Here is a 22,249-nt window from a genome sequence, read left to right on the forward strand (position 1 = left end):
TGATTTGTGTACTGAAAAGGCAAACAGCTTCAAAACCAGACGATTTAGCATAATTCCTGGGGAGAAAATGTGGCCAACCTGTATAAAACTTATTAATAAAAAACAAGCAAGTGATGATTCATCACCACACTGTATAAATGACAGTAATGTGAAGGTGCAGACACCTGAAAAATCTGTGCTCAATACTAGCTTACGAGTATCTCTTACAAATCTGCATTCAAATCTTCGGCATAGTCGGTATGCAGCAAAAGAAAATTGGAATAAGCAGCTGGGGCTCTGGAAACTAAAATTTCATATATTTAGCAAGTTGAGCTGGCTGCTGATGCAACCACTATCCTTGACAGTGATTTCACAGAACTGGAAGAAAAGGCAAAACATCATGACGAACTCATAGACAAAATCAAACAGAAAATTGAATATGCAAATAATCATGAAAAAAATTCGGTTACCCTTGTGCCGCCAACTTGGTCTCGACAAAAAGTCTGTTCCAAATTTCAGAGACGAGCAAGAGCTCTTTTGATGGGAAAGGGTTTATTGATGGCCGGGCAGAAAAGAGGAAAGACACTGCCACATACAGTACAAAAAGTAAATAGTTTTTATTTGGATGACGAAAACACAAGAATAGTGCCTGGGAAAAAGAAAGTGAGCACCAGCAAAAATACCTATAAACAAAAGAGTCTTGTTTTAAGTAATCTAGCTGCACTGTATTCTCTCTATAAAAAAAGTATCCTGAAGACAAAGTAGGATTCTCAAAATTTGTTTCTCTTCGACCAAAACAGTGTGTACTTGCAGGTTCATTAGGAACACATACTATATGTGTGTGCATTTACCACCTAAACATTAAATTGCTTCTAAATTCCATCTCTGTTAAAGAAACATACCAAGATCTAATTAAAATAATAATGTATGATATAAGTAACCGAGCCTGTATGCTTTGTCTGTGTGAAAAATTCCCCACTAGTTCATTTTTCCAAACCCACTTAAAAAAATGAACTACAGGACTATGGTCCTGATGAGATGGTTCAGTACAGTCAATGGGTATCAATTGATAGAAGGACTAAGTGTTCAAATCACTTGTCTATCAGAATTCTGTGACAAACTAATTAAGAAAACTGAGAAACTTACTCCACACATTTATTTCTCAATCACAATCTGATTATCTGAAAATGAAGGAAACATGTGATAAAGGCTCAGTGTTAGTTTCAATGGATTTCAGTGAAAAATTTCAATTTTGTTGTTCAAGATGAAGTACAGGGGTACCATTGGAACAATGGCAGCTGCACTCTTCACACTGTCCATACATATTACAAAAAGGACAAACAGTTGCATGCAAAAAGTATTTGTATTGTTTCTGATGATCTAGAATGTGATGTTGCCTTGGTGTACCAGACTGAAGACTGTACCGAATTTTTTAAAGTGTGAATTTCTAGAAATTCATCTTGCATATGTTGAATATTTCACTGATGGTTATCCTGCACAATATACAAATTGTAAGAATTTCAGAAATAGCTGTTACCATGACCACGACTCAACATTTAAGCGCTGCTGGTCCTTTTATGCTACCAGCCATGGCAAATCTCCCTGTGATGGTAGAGTTTATAAAGATCAAATACTTACAGCTTCACAGGTATTTGAATTCTGTCACAAGAACCTGCAAGGCATTTCAGTTCTTTGTTTCAAAAGATGAAATGATACTAGTCAGACATAATCTTTATCAGTGCTTCACAAGCAGTAAAAAATTATTCTGGAACACTATCTATGCATCACATTGTACCAATATCACCAACCAAGATTGGAGCAAAGAGGCTGAGCTGTGATACAAATTTTAGTGTCGTGCACGATTTCTCAGATGCACTTCCGCCACTAATGCCAGAATGCGCTGTGCAGCCCAACTGCTATGTTGCATGTGCATGTGACTCTTCTTCATATTTGGGAATTGTTGAGAAGGTGAATTGTGAAGGAGATGTTACAGTAAGGTTCATGCATCCTCATGGACCATCCCCGTCATCCTATTGGCCTGATAATGAAGTTTGTTTCTCTCATATTCTGTGTGAAGCTGATATCACCCCAGCAACAGGCCGCACTTATTCTCTGAGCAAAGAGTCCTCAAAGTTGGTGGAAGAAAAGTGGTTCTCATACAATAACATATCATCTAAGCATCAAAATGTTTCATCACATGTGTAGATTGCGCAGCACCAGCATTCTGCGCAATGCTGCCATTATTGGCTCTTGATAGAATGCTTAAATATTATAAACAAAATGCTATGTATTTTTACATTGAGTTAATTTGGTTATGGCAGAGGTAAGAATGTGTTCACATGTCATGTACAAGTTGCCCTGTATTTTATAATGTGTAATTTTGTTTCAGATATTGCAACTTTTGTTCAATTGGATGTTACGTGTACTTCTGTGATTGTCTCTTGGATAGTAATTTTATTTCTCTCCACGACACATGCACACTCTCTCTCTCTCTCTCTCTCTCTCTCTCTCTAGTGAACTTTATACAAAGAATTTTTCAGTTTCCCCGGTCCAAAACAATTTTTCTAATTTAACAATAAAATTAATTTACAACAATTTAATTGGACAATTCTAGCGTTTTCAGAAACTACATGCCTGAAAGGATATTCAGGGGAAAAACTATCAGCATACCACTTTTTGTTAAAAACTGCAGCCAGTTTTCAAATTTTGCAGTTTACTTTGAAGTAACGTACTGCATCAAACATTCAGCAATTGCTACCAACAGAATGTATATAAAGCAATAAAAATTGGCAGAATTTCATGATATTAGATACAAACGTAGTACACAAAATCTCAGTTCACAACTAGGTAATGGGTGTCGTGACTTGGATGCCTTGACACGGAATGACCCGGGGTCGTCCCGGGCTCTCTCTCTCTCTCTCTCTCTCTCTGTCTGTCACACACATGCGCGCGCGCGCGCGCCCACACACACACACACACACACACACACACACACACACACACACACACACACACAAATTCATTGCGCAGTCTTGCATTAGCGACGTGCATTTACACGACTGCCTGGCGCCAGTACTAAACCACCGAGAGCATTGCAAAGCGTCCGTGCTCTTGAGGAGGATAGCAAATAGTTTGTCCAATGGGTTTACACAAAGGTAAATCACTGTTACTCTGCCATATTTCTAATTACTGACCAGGCTCACTGCTTACCTCATGTTTTGGAAGTACCGGAAAAGATTATGTAACAAACATAGAAATTTCAAAATGATGTCCTTACTCTCAATTTGGATTTCAACTAGATCTCTCCACAGAGCATGCCATTTTTCAATTCACCAAATGGATAATTCAAAACTTAAAAGACATTACAGTGCCAGTTGGTGTTTTCCCATGACTTGCCAGAAGGATGTCATTGTGAACTTCATAGTATTCTCCTAAAGAATACCAAATAATATGGTGTACGACATCTTGCTACTAACTTTTCACCGTATCTAGCTAAATACAAATTTAGACAATATAATGTAAATAGCACGCGCGCGCACACACACACACACACACACACACACACACACACACACACAAGAGAGATTTAACTTTTACAAGCTTTCACAGCCAGTGGCTCCTTCTGGCAGAACAGCTGAAGGAAGAGGTGTGAAGGAAAAGGACTGGAGAGGTTTAGGGAAAGGGGTACGTACAGTTTAGAGAAGTCACCCAGAACCCCCTTGTCGGGGGAGACTTACTGGACAGAATGAGGGGGCGGGCGAGTGAGTGAGTCAGTAGGCAGGCAGGGGGCACTATTGGGGTCATTCTTGTGGTTGTTACATAATTTTCTTCAAGATTTGGCTTTTCTTTTCTTTTTCCTTATATATTATTGTAGACAGATGCCTTACCTGATGCAACAACTGTCGTAATCATAAAGAGGAAAGTCATATGCACCATCTGCCTGTGGGTTGTGTAATTGTGTGTTACTATGTTTAAACTGCTTTTGTGTATTATTCTCTCAGGTTGAAATTTGGCACCAGCCCATCACACATAGAAGCCACTGATGTTGGCTGATGCACCAGAGTCAAGTCAATCTGCTGCATGGTTTCAACCCTGGGTTTGCTTAACTTTGTATTTCCCAAGCTAGCATGCTGCCCATTAAGTTATGAAAGCACTCCTATCAGTCATCATATATCTGAGAGGCAGAAACAGTTCTCTTTACCGGTACCAGAAGTATTATAATCAAGTTCAACCCTTGAAGATGTAAATAGAATTTACCTGAAAATTAGTAATTGAGAAAGTTTACTGTAATTCTAAGATCGACTTGGTTCCCATCATAGTGAGAGGTCACTATTATGATCCACGGAACCTGCAACTAATTAAACTAGTAAGGTACAGTTGCCTCTTTTGAACACACAAATTAACACACTTCTAGTCAACAGAAACAAATCTTTTCCTTCCAGGAATATTTTCTAATTTATTTCGATTTAGGTTTGTTGCATTATTATTTGGGTACGAGAGTTAAATTAATGTGCAAAACACGCAGCAAAATGCACTTTATATGCAAGTTAACAAAATATGTGTATCACAAGTAATAATATTAAGCAGTATCCTTTCTGTCACACATTGTCTTATTTCTTAAAACACATTTAATGGCAAATCAAGGTTTAGGAGTTTCTGTATGTCCAATAAGATCTTTTAGATTTTCCCATATCACTTTTAGGTTTTCTTGAGTTTCAGGATCCATTTCCTGGGGCAACTGAGCAGTTCGTAGACCTCTCTGAGGAAGGATGGACATCACCTATGACAAAATTGATTAAATTCAACACTTCACTTCACTGATTTGGAAAATATTCCGTAATTATAAACTGACACAAATTGGAAACTGGTTACAATGACAAACACCAGAGAGATGAAGCCACAAGGGATGAGGCAAAAGGAGGAGGAGGAGGAGGAGGAGGAGGAGGACACCAGAGAGATGAAGCCACAAGGGATGAGGCAAAAGGAGGAGGAGGAGGAGGAGGAGGAGGAGGAAGGGGGGAGGACAATGGGAGAAAAAATATATATTGGGAGAGGGAGCACAGGGAAGATCGATTGGGGGGGGGGTGCAGGGGGGAAGGGGGAGGGAGGCCAGACAAACCGTTGCAGAGGGAGCAGGGGACAGCCAGAGATGAGGTGACACACAACTGGGGTCACAGACACATGAAACTAGCTTTCCAGCTATATTTGACAAGCGTGTGTGGAGGGGCAAGGACAGTCCCTGAAGGAACTGTGTGTTGTCACACAGCTAATTGTCCTTCAGGAAACATCCATTAAATTTTTAACACTGATTTAATCCAGCCTGTTTCTTTGAAAAGCTTTCTGGTGTGTGCTGCAAACACAGCATGTGTATCACAAGTAAATTTTAACAATGCGAGTGAGTGTCAATAGATTTACAAGGAAGTTGTATTATTTACCACACCGAATAAGACATGTTCAAAATGAAATGTAAATTGCCAATTTTGATAAATGTATTATTTGATGTGAACTACACAACTTAACAAAACAAATAGTGAATCTGAAAACAAACCACTCTATCCTTTCTTAAAGAGAAGATACTGTTTGTAAAACTCAGACACATTTGAAGTAAGGTTTAATAGTGATCTATGATACAGAAGAAGAAGAACAACAAATAAGATCATTAAGCCATTAGAAAACCAACTGATGACACTGCTGAGAAAATAAGACGTGAAGCACACTAAGCTCTAACAAGATCCTGTCCACAAAATTGCAACTTATCCTTGTCAGAGATATGTGCTTTGTAGCCCCAACAATTCCTAGTCTTCCTGTACACAAAAGTAATGCCACTGTTTTGTTGCCAAAAGATGTCTAGGTACAGAAAATGTCCAACTTACTTCACGGCACAACATATCTTAAGATTGGCAAAGACCCCACTACATGTGTTCGAAGAAAAGCTACTTTACTTCTGGACTACAGTTCACTACCCAAGGAAATCATCAACATACTAAAGTAGTGCAGCAGCCCTGTGTCTCCAAGATTGACAGCCTCACCAAAGCCCACAAAGTTATACACAATTAAAAAATTGGTTCAGAGGAAGATGGAGGTCATTAACCATGCTTGGGAGTAGAAAATAAAAGCACTGACATTTAGACCAATGGTACATGTGTGTACCTAATTACTGGCCAGCCAAATATTTAGCCTCATTGTTAAGATCTTTTGTAGGTAAATGTTAACTTCAGACCCACAATTTGGCAGGTTTATTAATAGGTAGAAACTTTGAAACCTAACTACTCTGATATACTGTTTAGCTTTGACATTTCTTATTCACTGAGTCATCTATTGTTGACTATCATTGATTAGCAGCAACATCACCTAAGCATGTGCTAACCTCCACTTACTTTTTTTGTTAGATAACCAATATTTTGAAGGGACTGTCCATAACAATATGACAGTCATCTCATCCACTATAATTTATTTATGGAGGATTTTGAAGAAAAAGCTCTCAACTCTCCATTTTGAAAATGAATGTTCTGGAGGTATGCTGATCACACATTCTCAGTTTGGCCCTACATCAAAACAACTGAGTAAGTGCTTTATCATCACAACTTCAGTCAAGAAAATACTGAATTTATAATGGAATGGGAAATGATTTGCTTTCTACAGTTCTCGGATGTATTAGTTCTACATAAGGAAGATGGGTTTTTTGGGCATTGCATTTACCCTAAGCTCATCCATATTGACTTGTGGGGGGATCTAGCTGCTGCCACCAACCTTCACAAACTATTAGTGCACTTAAAACCTGATCGACTGAGACAAGGATTTCCAGCTCGACAAATTGGGGAAACCCTTTATTTCATGTCTGAACTCTAAAAGCAAACAGTGTTTTAAGTCTTCAGTGCCTAACATTCCAAACTATGCCATTCGTACCAGTCAACCGCATACTTGACAAGTGCCGATTTGTTGACACTGAAAATGGGCTCTAAGCACTAAGGGGACTTAATATCTGGGGTCATCAGGGCTCTAGACTTACACCCACTTAAACCTAACCAACCTAAGGACACCACACACATCCATGCCTGAGGCATTGAAACCTGCGACTGTAGCAGCAGTGCGGTTCCGGACTGAAGCGCCTAGAACCACTCGGCCACAGCGGCTGGCCGTTGACACTGCAATTGCTTTGTTTTACTCTTAGATGCATAATGCTTTGTGTATGACTGATATTTGTTACTAAAAGTGTTATCTACAAGACACATTTACTTTACTGCAGTGTGTTAAGTAATTTAAAACTTCTGGAAGTGATTCATCTTGAGAATGGCAACAAAGTTGTTAACCAAAATACTGGAAGAATTAATAATATCCTGGGTGCACACTCATAAGCTGATGGAATGACACATCCAATATTTTTAGGTGAAATGCTGTTTTTGTAAACCAATAAGGGCAAACACAATGGAGAATCTTACAATGTTCCCAATGTGCCTCCAAAAGAAATAATTAATGGGGTGAGTGTTTTGTACTCTTATTGTTATAAACACTTCAACTGTGTTGCTAGTAAAATATTTTCGGGCAACTGTCAGTGAGTGTTTCAGAAATTCAGTGTACCACTTTTTGTATCTTTTCATAGACTCAAGATCTGAATCTTCTATGAAGTTTGGAAGGCAGGAGATGAGGTACTGGCAGAACTGAAGCTGTGAGGACAGGTCATTAGTCATGCTAGGGTAGATCAGTCGGTAGAGCACTTGCTCGCGAAAGGCAAAAGTCCTAAGTTCGAGTCTCAGTCCGGTATACAGTTTTAATCTGCAAGGAAGTTTTATCCGAATTTTATCATTGACGAGTCCACATCAGGTATTTATGATCCATATATGCTGGTAGCCTTGTGACTTAATTCACCATTAGACTTTGAAATGGCTTCATCAGTTCTCAGTACGATACCGTGAAATCTAGATTTTGATTTAGAATCTAGATGCAGAAGAAACTTCTTGTTTGGATATCACCTTCCCATAGTTCTTGGTGAACATGGATGTGAGAAAGAAACTACTATCATGCAGATTTTTCCAATGGTACTTCTGCTCACGCTAGGATCTAGAGCTATTCTTGATGTACAAAGATGTGGATTGAGATTTATTGCAGTAAGAATATCTGCACTTACATGGTGTTGAACATGTCTTCTGTCTTGTTTGTTATGAATGTGGATTAGTTGCACCTGATCACTATGCCAAATCAATGCCTCAAAACTCAAACATGTAACCAACAGTGAACGATCTTGGTATCTTCCCCCATGAACTCACTTTGGTTGTTGTAATTCTGGCAATATTTTCTGAGTATGATTAAATGTCTCTTCATTAGAATATGTCGTTACTGAACACTAACTTAAGGTCATTACAGAAATTCAAGTTACTTTATCTGGTGTCATACGTTCCTAATGGCTTCTGCTGACTGACATGGCACGTTGCCAGGAAGTGTTTCTGTGCGATACCACCAAAATACTGCGTAAGCGCACGCATGCGTGCACACCATCATTTTGTTTAAAATGCATTGTACCTGAGAACTGTCAGTGTAGTAGGTTAGAATTACCTTGCATGTGTTGACACATTTGAGTATGTGTAATCACAAATAACTACGCAGCAGTCTTCAGGTGACGGTAAGAATAGGCACTGATTTTTTGGGCAGAACAAGCCATTATTGTACACTCTTGTGATGGTGATGGGCTCGTACAAAACACACATCAATAATTCAACGTGTTATTCAATCTTGTTCTTATCACTATGTTACAACTTTGAAAAATTCAAGAATTACCTCACAAACAAATTCATCTCAGATCTCTGCATAGTATCATAAATCAAGTAAAATAATCAATTTTTGAAAATATACCGTATTTACCCGAAACTAACCTGCAGCCAAAAAAATTAAACTCTAAATTGAAGAAAAGAGAAAATACCCAAATCTACCTGTACCCAAAAAATTAGCATTAAAATACAAGTTTGGGAACAGTTGCAGGCTGCACTTCAAAATCAAAACAAAGCTGATATGTTCTAACGTGAGATACAAATTAGATAGAATAGATGAAGATACAGTTACAGCAGTTGGTTTCGAGTCTTAAGCTTAGGAGTCTTTCTAACATTTAAAATCACAATTTTTCTGCAAAGTATTTATAGGTGCAGAAGTTTTAAAAAAATCAATACTACAAGTCAGTTGCTGTGCTCCATTTCTGTCACTATTCAGCATAATAATAAAATGTAAACATCATGTGATACGTAAATTTTTGTCTCACTAGTTTATTATGTGAGCAAGATTTAAATGAGGTAACAGCAAACACAGAAGAATGTACAACACAATGTTTATATTCGTATTATTCTTATGGTGACAAGAGTATGTGATTCATGATTCATAGAAACCCCCTCTTGTCACTGGTAGGAAAAACATCCAAAAATGTAGTGTCAGCCATATTTATATACATCTGAGATCCACTCTGCTTTTCATATTAGATTTTTAGTGAAGACTTCAAATATATGTCTAACAACACTTGTGAAATATGAATGAAAATAACTTAGACATTAAAAGTAGAAATATAAAACAAAATTTTATTAGATCTGTAATACAAACTTTATGAAATGTTTAAAATATCTATTAGATAATTATAAATTGTCATCACTCTAGGGATTTCAGATTTTGGGAAGGTCTCATTTAAACTATGGATGGGGTAACTTACGTCCATCTACTGTGCAAGCAAACACAGATGTCTGCTGTTTTTCACCCTCTGATAGGTCCGCCCCGGTAGCTGAGTGGTCAGCGTGACGGACTGTCAATCCAAAGGGCCCGGGTTCGATTCCCGGTTGGGTCGGAAATTTTCTCCGCTCAGGGACTGGGTGTTGTGTTGTCCTAATCATCATCATTTCATCCCCATCGACGCGCAGGTCGCCGAAGTGGCGTCAAATCGAAAGACCTACCCGAACGGTCTACCCGACGGGAGGCCCTAGCCACATGACATTTCCATTTACCCTCTGATATAAGAATATTTCTATCTTTTCCTCTGGCATCAACTGTGTAATCCACCTGATTATGAAGAGCTGAATTTCCAGAAGTCTTTTTCATTATTTTTGGCAGCCCCTCTGAAGTGAAAAACCCCAGTGCTTCATAAAAAAGACCAATCAAGTTGAAGCTAGCCTTAAAAAAATTATTGATTTTTAGCTCTCGCATAATTTCACGTGCCTTAATTTTTAAAATTTCAGTGTTCACAGGCACGCATTTCTGATGCTGCTCCTTAAAATTATTTAAAATTACTTCAAGAGCATGATAATGGCCACATTCTGGCCTACTAAAGGCTTTCATGCAACTGGAACTTCCAAAAAATTTGTCTCTTTGCAATCGCCATAGTCTGATGTTAATCTCGTCAATCCCATATCGCAAACCTGCAGTATGATTAAAATATTTTTCTGCAAAAGAAAAAACCTCATTCTTTAATTCGGCACTACAAAGAAAGTGCTTCATTATGGATGACAAATACCAGCACTTTACACAATTCAACAGAATTATATGAGAAATTAGAATGAGCCATGGCTTTGCAACTAGGGCAAGAATTCTGAAGCATTATGCATTGTTGTTATTGATGTAAAGAAATTTATTTTTGTTGCTATGAATATATGAAAGGCTGCTACATTTGAAGATGAGATACAGAATTTCTATTGTCTTCGCTGGATAATGTTTTAAAATTGCCAGGAAGGGGGGTGGGGGGAGACTCTTCTTCCACCTTTTTTTTCTATGTTTGTTGGAGAAGAAGTTTTGATACAAATATCTATCTTAGTGTCCGCAAAGCATGCCTGTGTAGTTTGTGGTGGAAGTTAGTGCAATTTTTGAGAACTTCTGTTTACTTTGCACTCTATTCTTAGCAACAGGTGGTTTTCTGGATCATGAAAACCAAGGGAAGTGCAACTTACATTCCAGAATCTACTCACCATTCGACGACAGAACAACACACTTACAGAGGTTAAATAAATGTGAAAAGTTTTTGGAGCCAGTGGCTCCTGCTTTTGGCACAAGGCTTGAAGGGGAAGGAAGAGGGATGAAGGAAATTGACCGGCAACATTTAGAAAATGGGGTGGATTGGTAAAGTCGCCCAAAGCACCAGGTCGGGGAAGGCTTACTGGACAGGAACTGAAAACCTAAGAACTTAAAAGGTGGAAGATATGGTAATAAGCAAGACTTATTACTGGCAAAGAAAACATTGTGCAAAAGTTAATAAGAGTGGATTATAATATGGTAGAGAAGAGGTAAGGGGAAATAGATAAAAAAAAGATATAAAAAACTAGGAGGCAATGAAGAAAGGAACAGTTATTATGAAGAAATGCTGAGCGGAGGAAATTAAAGAAACAATTAACACAAATTAAGGCCAAGCAGGTAGAAGGACTTCTTGTACACCAGTAGCCAACTGCGAAGTTCTGAGAAACTTGTGCCTCAGTGAAGAGTCCGGATGGCCCATTTGGTGAAACAGATAGGCACCGAAGTCACGACTCATGTTTTACAGCATGTTCCATAACAGGACGTTACGTGTTGCCAGTATACACCCTCTGTCTACAGCCATTCATCCCAACTGATAACTTGGTGGTATTCACACCAATGTAGAAGGCTGTATAGTGTTTACACAATTGCTGGTACATGACATGCAGTTTCACAGGTGGCTCTCCCTTTAATAATATGCATAGGGCAAGTCTTACAGCAGGGACGCTAACAAGGGTAGGGGCCATAGAGTAGGGAAATTGATGCAGAAAGAAGACAGGGTCTGACCAGAACATTGCAGAGATTGAAGGGGGCAGAGGGTGTCCATGTAAAGCTATTTTGTGTGTGGTGGGCAAAATGTCTGAAGGAATGGACCTCATTTCAGGAAGTCAGAGCTTTCTCAAAATAGCTGATTAATACACTGAAGACTACTCTAATACTGAGTGATCAGAAATGTACTCCTAGGTAGTTTCTTTGAGGAATCTGCAATACTACAATTGGATGCAATGGCCCAGAAAATTTGATTTTGAACTAGGCTGATTGTTAATTATGTTCATTGAACGTTGGATGAGACTGGTGGTTTATTGATGTAAAATCAATTTGCAGGATAGACTGGCATCTGCATTGATATTCAATTGTGTATTTTTCAGTGCTTCCATATTTTTTCCAATCCTCATATCCTCAAGGAGTAAATCTATTTCCAGCAGAACTAGTCTCATGGGTTACCAGTACTGGTCAGAACAGTGTTCTGGGTAGTTGTGAGTGCTAACTAAATTTGATCATGGATGAGCTGTTGGTGCTCATATGGTGAGTGCTTCTGTAACCAAGGTGACAAAAGTATGCGACATCTGAAGAGGCACCATACTGAAGATTTACACCACATACAGGAAAAGTGGAAGAAACAGTGTGAGCTAAGCTGCAATACGGATGAAAGTGTGTGTTGAGTGATCATGAGGAATCCTAATTGAAGATGATTGCGATGAAAAATAAGAGGCTGACAGCTGCAAAAGTCACTGTAGTACTAAATGTTGCACTTGCGAAATGTGTCAGCACCACAACAGGAAGGGTGCTCCGTAAGCAGGGAATTGCATGGCGAGCTACAATTCCAAATACACTAATCAGTGATGCAAATGCCCAGAACAAAAAATTGAGGTGCCGAAAAAAGAACACATTGACTATGGAGCAATGGAAGAAGGTTTTTGTCCGACTGAGTCTTTCACTTCTTTTCCAACTTCTGGCGGAGTTTACATCCAAAGAGTGGAACACAGCAGGGGTTCGATAATTTGGGACCCACTGTATGATTACATGATGATGGCGTCCTCTTGGGTAAAATATTCCGGAGGTAAAATAGTCCCCCATTCGGATCTCCGGGCGGGGACTACTCAAGAGGATGTCGTTATCAGGAGAAAGAAAACTGGCGTTCTACGGATCGGAGCGTGGAATGTCAGATCCCTTAATCGGGCAGGTAGGTTAGAAAATTTAAAAAGGGAAATGGATAGGTTGAAGTTAGATATAGTGGGAATTAGTGAAGTTCGGTGACAGGAGGAACAAGACTTCTGGTCAGGTGACTGCAGGGTTATAAACACAAAATCAAATAGGGGTAATGCAGGAGTAGGTTTAATAATGAATAGGAAAATAGGAATGCGGGTAAGTTACTACAAACAGCATAGTGAACGCATTATTGTGGCCAAGATAGATACGAAGCCCACACCTACTACAGTAGTACAAGTTTATATGCCAACTAGCTCTGCAGATGACGAAGAAATTGAAGAAATGTATGATGAAATAAAAGAAATTATTCAGATTGTGAAGGGAGACGAAAATTTAATAGTCATGGGTGACTGGAATTCGAGTGTAGGAAAAGGGAGAGAAGGAAACATAGTAGGTGAATATGGATTGGGGGACAGAAATGAAAGAGGAAGCCGCCTGGTAGAATTTTGCACAGAGCACAACATAATCATAACTAACACTTGGTTTAAGAATCATGAAAGAAGGTTGTATACATGGAAGAACCCTGGAGATACTAAAAGGTATCAGATAGATTATATAATGGTAAGACAGAGATTTAGGAACCAGGTTTTAAATTGTAAGACATTTCCAGGAGCAGATGTGGACTCTGACCACAATCTATTGGTTATGACCTGTAGATTAAAACTGAAGAAACTGCAAAAAGGTGGGAATTTAAGGAAATGGGACCCGGATAAACTGAAAGAACCAGAGAATGTACAGAGATTCAGGGAGAGCATAAGGGAGCAATTGACAGGAATGGGGGAAAGAAATACAGTAGAAGAAGAATGGGTAGCTTTAAGGGATGAGGTAGTGAAGGCAGCAGAGGATCAAGTAGGTAAAAAGACAAGGGCTAGTAGAAATCCTTGGGTAACAGAAGAAATATTGAATTTAGTTGATGAAAGGAGAAAATATAAAAATGCAGTAAGTGAAACAGGCAAAAAGGAATACAAACGTCTCAAAAATGAGATCGACAGGAAGTGCAAAATGGCTAAGTAGGGATGGCTAGAGGACAAATGTAAGGATGTAGAGGCCTATCTCACTAGGGGTAAGATAGATACCGCCTACAGGAAAATTAAAGAGACCTTTGGAGATAAGAGAACGACTTGTATGAATATCAAGAGCTCAGATGGAAACCCAGTTCTAAGCAAAGAAGGGAAAGCAGAAAGGTGGAAGGAGTATAGAGAGGGTCTATACAAGGGCGATGTACTTGAGGACAATATTATGGAAATGGAAGAGGATATAGATGAAGATGAAATGGGAGATATGATACTACGTGAAGAGTTTGACAGAGCACTGAAAAACCTGAGTCGAAACAAGGCCCCCGGAGTAGACAATATTCCATTGGAACTACTGACGGCCGTGGGAGAGCCAGTCCTGACAAAACTCTACCATCTGGTGAGCAAGATGTATGAAACAGGCGAAATACCCTCAGACTTCAAGAAGAATATAATAATTCCAATCCCAAAGAAAGCAGGTGTTGACAGATGTGAAAATTACCGAACTATCAGCTTAATAAGTCACAGCTGCAAAATACTAACACGAATTCTTTACAGACGAATGGAAAAACTAGTAGAAGCCAACCTCGGGGAAGATCAGTTTGGATTCCGTAGAAACACTGGAACACGTGAGGCAATACTGACCTTACGACTTATCTTAGAAGAAAGATTAAGGAAAGGCAAACCTACGTTTCTAGCATTTGTAGACTTAGAGAAAGCTTTTGACAATGTTGACTGGAATACTCTCTTTCAAATTCTAAAGGTGGCAGGGGTAAAATACAGGGAGCGAAAGGCTATTTACAATTTGTACAGAAACCAGATGGCAGTTATAAGAGTCGAGGGACATGAAAGGGAAGCAGTGGTTGGGAAGGGAGTGAGACAGGGTTGTAGCCTCTCCCCGATGTTGTTCAATCTGTATATTGAGCAAGCAGTAAAGGAAACAAAAGAAAAATTCGGAGTAGGTATTAAAATTCAGGGAGAAGAAATAAAAACTTTGAGGTTCGCCGATGACATTGTGATTCTGTCAGAGACAGCAAGGGACTTGGAAGAGCAGTTGAATGGAATGGACAGTGTCTTGAAAGGAGGATATAAGATGAACATCAACAAAAGCAAAACAAGGATAATGGAATGTAGTCTAATTAAGTCGGGTGATGCTGAGGGAATTAGATTAGGAAATGAGGCACTTAAAGTAGTAAAGGAGTTTTGCTATTTGGGGAGCAAAATAACTGATGATGGTCGAAGTAGAGAGGATATAAAATGTAGGCTGGCAATGGCAAGGAAAGCGTTTCTGAAGAAGAGAAATTTGTTAACATCCAGTATTGATTTAAGTGTCAGGAAGTCATTTCTGAAAGTATTCGTATGGAGTGTAGCCATGTATGGAAGTGAAACATGGACGATAAATAGTTTGGACAAGAAGAGAATAGAAGCTTTCGAAATGTGGTGCTACAGAAGAATGCTGAAGATTAGATGGGTAGATCACATAACTAATGAGGAAGTATTGAATAGGATTGGGGAGAAGAGAAGTTTGTGGCACAACTTGACCAGAAGAAGGGATCGGTTGGTAGGACATGTTCTGAGGCATCAAGGGATCACCAATTTAGTATTGGAGGGCAGCGTGGAGGGTAAAAATCGTAGAGGGAGACCAAGAGATGAATACACTAAGCAGATTCAGAAGGATGTAGGTTGCAGTAGGTACTGGGAGATGAAAAAGCTTGCACAGGATAGAGTAGCATGGAGAGCTGCATCAAACCAGTCTCAGGACTGAAGACCACAACAACAACATTGTGGTATTCCAAGGGCTGCATGGGTACTCTTTAAGGTCACATTACTGTGAAGGATTACCGTATTTACTCGAATCTAAGCCGCACCTGAAAAATGAGACTCGAAATCAAGGGAAAAAATTTTTCCGAATCTAAGCCGCACCTGAAGTTTGAGACTCTAAGCAGAGAGAAAAGTTTTAGGCCACACCTCCAACTCGAAACAAAGTTGGTCCATTGTAATATGAGACACAATTTAGGTCGAATAAATGACGATACAGCTACAGTAGTTTGGTTGTCGTAAGCTTAGCAGTTAAGCTTTACCAGGTAGGCATTGCTATGCGTCAGGCGCACCATCCGTATTTATACGGGTACCCTTCATTTTTCACGTGCTTCGTCTGGTTTGAATTGATTGCTTATTTTTCTTTTATCTGATAAGTGCCGTTCTCTTTGATATAGGTGTTTACGTCACTCTAAGCTGAAAATGCATTACTGTACTGTGTCATGCATTGTTCGTCACATTCTGATAATGAGTGCTTACGGCCTGTCGCCGCTCGTGGCATGGGTTGCTTTTGTGCGCACTACCGCCGCTTACGATTTAAAAAAAAGAAGAGAGAGGAGTCTTCTAATTAGCGAAACAATGGCAAGAGACTGCTATTTGTTGTTACTTACACTGCTGCTTTCTTTGATAATGATCAGCAAGAACCAAATAATAGGCTGCGTATGATGGAAGATGTTCTGAATGAGAGTTTAGCAAAAACTTTTCTCCGTTTGAAAATCTTTGCAGATGCCTCTTTAGTAATTATATTCTGCACAGAAATTGGAGTCATCTTAAGATTTAAAAATCTAGTCAATTCCCGTGCTTCAATTCTGACTGTATCACTATTAGGCATAAGAATAATACAAATATAAACATGACATGATATGTATATTCTTCCGCGTTTGCTGTTGGCACACTCTAGTTTCGTAGTTTATTGGGCAGAAAGGATTTAAATGAGATAGCAGCAAACACGAAAGAATACATGGCAAAATGTTGATATTCGTATTATTCTCAAGGTGAAGAGAATACTGCATGTGATTTACATTGCATCAGGTTCCTATTAGCAACCATCTCTTCTCACAGGTAGGATAAAATTCAGAAAGTAGAGTTGGCCATGTTGACAAACATCCCAAACGGTCTTGCCAGTCGGATTTTCATAGTACATTGAAATGCTGCTACATTCAAAGATGAACAATACGGAATTTGTATTTACTTCGTTCGATAATGTATGAAAATGAAGTGGTCGAAACTTGGGGTGGAGAAAAATGCTCGTCTTCCACCTTTTATTTTTTATTTTTTTACTGACGCAGAGGTTTTGGCGCCAGTATTTATCTTTGTGCCTGCAAAGCGTGCCTGTGTTGCACTACATATATTCGATGGCAGAAGTTAGTTGTGGCGGCACCTACCAACATTTTTCAGAACTTTCGCTTACTTTGCACTCGATTCTAAGCCGCAGGCGGTTTTTTTGGTTACAAAAACTGGAAAAAAGTAAAAAGTGCGGCTTAGATTCGAGTAAATACACACACACACACACACACACACACAAAAGTTGTATTATGAAGATACGTCTTCTTGTTCTCCTTCTCCCTCCATTTTTTTGGAGTCCAAACAGTGTTACAGGTGGTACAACAATACGGCGAAGAACTGTATGTTCCCAAGTGCCCACCCCTGCCCTTAAGAGGTAGGAATAGAAAAATGAGGGAGGGAGGGGGGTGGGGTGGATTTACAAAACAACAATGCTTAACACAGCTCAACAGTGAAGTTAAATACTTAATATGACTCATCAATAACTGTACACCTTTTGATAATAGAAACAAGACTGAGTGGATGAAAGGAGGCAGGGAGATAATGATAAGTAAACAATTTTCGTTCTTTCAAATAAAAACATTTTAGAATTGACATTCAAATATTAATATTTACTTACTGTTCCATTGGCCATTGGTATGTTTAGAGTTGGTTTGTCTTCTCTGGCAGCATTCAACATCACTGGACTTCCCTTCATGGATACAACTATTTCACCCAGTTTTGGACGCCGCAGAATTGTTATTGGAGAATCTGGGCCTACTTTTGGCGTTATAGTCCCAATGCGTGGCGTTGGTAAACCAACAGCTGGAGTCTGAAATACAATTAATGTTCTGTAGACAAGAGGAGAAAAGTACATTTTAGACAGAAGGCTATTATATTCACAATCTATTTAACACAACCAACAAAGGCTTCTTGAAAGAATAACTGGAGAAGGGAGATGAGGGTTCATCCTCCCAGGGTTGACCAGGTCAAAGTTGGAGAATCTGAACTAATTTCCTCCCAAATGCAAGTCCAGTATCTGAACACTGTACCACCTTTGAGAGACAATGTAAACTGGGTAAAAAACAGAATGTGCCCAGTGATATTAAAAGTTGTGAAGATGGGGCTCATAGAAATAGATCGAAAGTGGGACAACAGTCATCACACGTATGAAGAAACTTAAGACTTCACACAAACTCGATGCAAGAAGCGTTCTTCGCATGCACAGCCAGAGCTGATGCAGCACGAGTCACTGCCCATGTCACAAAGTTACCATACATTAGGTCTCAATGGCACTGACAGGTCCGATCACTGCTGACAGCAGACGTAGAAAGCCAGATGGGAGTAAAGCCAATCGGGGTTAGGTTAGCAAACAGTGTAGCCCAGCATTGGGCTCCTCCCCATCCTACGTGACAAGGAGTGCTAACCTTTCCAAACATTAGTGGACCAAACCGCCATACATACTACCCCATTTTAGCTAAGCAGATTGTCACCACTTGCAGACAGCCGCCAGAGGAAGTCTGCAGCAGGCATCGTTCTGAAATGGGTCACTTAGCTGCTGCCAAAAGACACTGTCTTCTCTAAGCTGTGGGACTGCCTGCTGTGCCTAAGTAGAGATGCCACTGGGAGTTGAAGTGGTGCCTTCCAGCTGTAGGGGCCTGCAGGTCCCATACTTGGGGGAGGGGGTGGGGGTGGCAGCTGTGGTTCACATCTTAGCCTGCCTAACGGCCTTGTGAGGGAACATTCTGCTGCTGTCAGCCACTGTCGCTGCTGTATACGGTGGAGTTGACAGCATGACTCCACCCATTTTGGAGAATCCTGCACTAGCCTGTGAGCCTGTGCAAGCACCTTCCTCAGAGGCAGTCACAGGTGCATGCACCTTCCTCAGAGGCAGTCACAGGTGCATGCACCTGAGCCAGAGCCCTAATTCTGAGCTTCCTTGCTGCCACACTGTAACTGCTGCCGGGTGCAGCTCTGCTATGGCCTGCCTGTGCAATGGCATAGGCATAGCTGGATGCACCAGTGAGAAGTTAGTCCTGAATTAAGTACCCTTGATGCACACAGAACCACTTTCTGTGACAGTACAATGCAGTGGGAGAATGAATAAACTAAACACTGTTAACCCTTTCGAATTAATGTAAAACATCAACCTGGTTACTACCCACTGCCTTGTTGCAACCATGCCCAGGAATGAGAGGTTAACACCATCATGTCCTCTAGAAGAACAATGCAGCTGGGTTTGAATGGAAAGGAAATCCTATTCACAGCAGTTCGTTGTGGCCCCAGCTGTAATGAAGCATGGGAGAAATGTTTTGAGTAGAGATTCTACTGCTTATTGTGAACAACAACAACAACAACAACAACAACAACAACCACCTGACATCATACTCACCAATAAAAAGAAGAAATTAACACAACTAATGGAAATATCCATACCCAATACAACAAATATACAAAAGAAAACAGGAGAAAAAATTGAAAATTACACCCAACTGGCTGAGGAAGTCAAGGACATGTGGCATCAGGATAAAGTTGACATTATACCAATTATGCTATCAACTACAGGAGTCATACCACACAATATCCACCAGTACATCAATGCAATACAGCTACTTATATATACAACTACAGAAATCCGTAATTATTGATACATGTTCAATCACCCGAAAGTTCCTAAATGCAATATAACATATACCGTACAGTTAAAAGGAAGTCACGCTTGATCAAGGTCCGCGTCACTTTCCATTTTTGACCAGACATAACGTCTGAGAAAAGAAAGAAAGAAAGAATAATAATAATTATTTTATGAGTTATGTAATCTATAATAAGTTGGCGGTTAAAGACCACAATTTCTGTGTCATTTATATGAATTCATCTAATATGACGTTCCATTAAGGGACAGTTCAGGTGCACTTCCAATTGATACAGCTGTGTTTATCCATAAATACAATTTTATCAAAGGAAAACTCAATCAAGGAAACAAATTACGAGATAGTATTACTAACCAGTACTTGCCTTCATGAGGCAAAATGTTTAGTACTGCCAGCAGACATATTTATATGAAAGTGTTGATGAAATCCTAGCTTCGGAATTATTAGTTCCTTCCTTGGGGAGTAACATACATAAAAACAATTTGCCAATAAATGTCAAACCCACACAATAGCATTAATCAAAATTATTATTGTCACACAACATGAGGTGTGGTCTGAGCAAATAGTGAATCTAGTTAGTCTCAATTACTCAGGAAAATCTTGAGGATGAACAACTCCAACTGAAATCTACAGGAGTTTTCATTGGCTATGAAGCTGGTTACGTCCTCGCAAAATTGAGCTGCTGTTCGTTATTGCACCCACATGGAAAACTTCTTTATTGAGTAATATTTACTTATCAGTAGGTATCTTATTGTGAACATATTTCCTCAAAACAGGAAACAGCCAAATGTCTACCTCAATGGCTACTGTCCACAGGATAATTAAGATTGAGGTCTAAGAAGAGAAATTGACTATAAATCACAATTTGTTGCTTGATGGATGCTTTTGCCAACATAATGAACTTCCGCACAACCAAGGTAATTTCTGTTTTTAAAAATGCTAAAAATACATATCAAACAATGGAAACTCAAGGTAGGAATATTGACAATGTAGGAAGAGATAGATTGCTACTTACCATAAAGAAGACATGTTAAGCTGCAGGCAGGCACAATTAAAATTCAGCCACAGCCTTTATCAGCAAAAGATAAATACACGTCATCCACACACACAACCAATCACAACTCATGCATACACGACCACCACCTACAGGTGTCTCTGACCATTGTTTCTATAACTACAGCTGTATTAATAAACTGTAAATAATCCACATATCTCAATTTTTAGTTAATGATGATCAGTAGTTGCATCTCCTGGACTTTTGTGCATTCCACCGATTAAATCCTGTATTTTCCTATTGTGTATGTGGTGATTTAAAAAACTGAGAACGTTAAAGTGGCTTACCTTAAATTTACTTGTAGATGGAAACGCATTTTCAGTATCTGAAACATACGATGTTTTAAAAAATTAAACATGGAATGAAAACAATAATAAATATTTAGAGAGATACTTATTTGAACATTCTGTTATATGGCATAAAAGATTTATTACACAACATATGAGTGAAATAGATCATGGAATAGAAGCATATATTTACAATAAACATAACTTTCTGCATACCAGCTGTACACTCTTTTTTTACATCACTGATGACCGTTTTGTTCGTTTGTTCAACACTAAGTGCAGTGGAATCATTATTCCCAACCTGCTGAGACACCGACAGTAAGTCATTAGAACAACTTGGTTTTAGCCCCTAGAAAAGAATTAAAAGATTGATCATATGAAAACAAAAAGTTTTTGCAAGAAATGATCAAGTAGGACAACATATTCATGATTGTCACAATTCTTCACATTAGTTGTTATATTCAAATTGTGTTAAAGATAGATACCTGCAGTTTAAGGAACACTCATTTGAATTTCCCAAATAAATTTTCTGTTAACATTTGCCCTTGGCCCCCTGAAAATGCTATTTCAACGTAAATAATATATACCTGTTTCCTGAAAACCTCACCAACAGGAAGATTTCTGATCTCCAGTGGAATCTTCATCTTAATTACATCTATCACACTAATGGCTTTTTGCCGTTTTTGGTCAAAAAACTTCCTTTGCTTATTGAGCATACCTTCACCTGAAAGGAAACAAGGAGCTTGACAGTTTAAAAGAAAATCATCAAAATTGTATAACTTTCAGTTTACACAGAAAGACCAGGGTATTAAGATGGCAAATTGTCAAATTCCTTGGGGTACATGTGGAGGAAGATGATGATGATGAGGAGGAAATCTTCGCTTACACAATGCGAGGAATAAAAAGTAATCTTTTACTTGGGCTGACAAGTATTCTCTAGTGTAACTGACATGGATAAACCACAGCTATTCTGAGTCTGCTGTGAAGTACGAAAATATCTCCTGGGGGAAGGCAAGTAATTTAAACTTAATTTTAAAACACACATGCACACTACTAGAAATGTGTAACAAAAAAGCCTAGGGATTTGTGCTGACAACTACTACTTACAAATATGAAGATTTTAACTACTTTCTGATTTAATTAAAGTGTATATCAAAGAAAATTTGATAGTGCAGTACCAGCAGGAAAATCATAAAGGTTATGGCAGTTTGTCTGAGAATGGGG

The 22,249-nt window shown here is 39.1% G+C and overlaps 1 protein-coding gene across 1 annotated transcript in view; it reads right to left on the bottom strand.

Moving 5' to 3' along the window:
• Positions 1-4,409: 4,409 nt before the first annotated feature.
• The window catches only part of LOC124776733, an 86,675-nt gene continuing 68,835 nt past the window's right edge, over positions 4,410-22,249 (bottom strand). Inside the window, exons 3-7 of the mRNA XM_047251853.1 lie at positions 21,613-21,749; positions 21,242-21,374; positions 21,026-21,063; positions 17,674-17,865; positions 4,410-4,759 (exon numbers count right to left, since the gene is read on the bottom strand). Coding sequence (XP_047107809.1) covers positions 4,619-4,759; positions 17,674-17,865; positions 21,026-21,063; positions 21,242-21,374; positions 21,613-21,749 — 641 coding nt within the window. The 3' untranslated portion in view covers positions 4,410-4,618. The remainder of the gene's footprint in view (positions 4,760-17,673; positions 17,866-21,025; positions 21,064-21,241; positions 21,375-21,612; positions 21,750-22,249) is intronic.

This window comes from Schistocerca piceifrons, chromosome 2 (assembly GCF_021461385.2).
Source record: "Schistocerca piceifrons isolate TAMUIC-IGC-003096 chromosome 2, iqSchPice1.1, whole genome shotgun sequence".
Taxonomy (NCBI): domain Eukaryota; kingdom Metazoa; phylum Arthropoda; class Insecta; order Orthoptera; family Acrididae; genus Schistocerca; species Schistocerca piceifrons.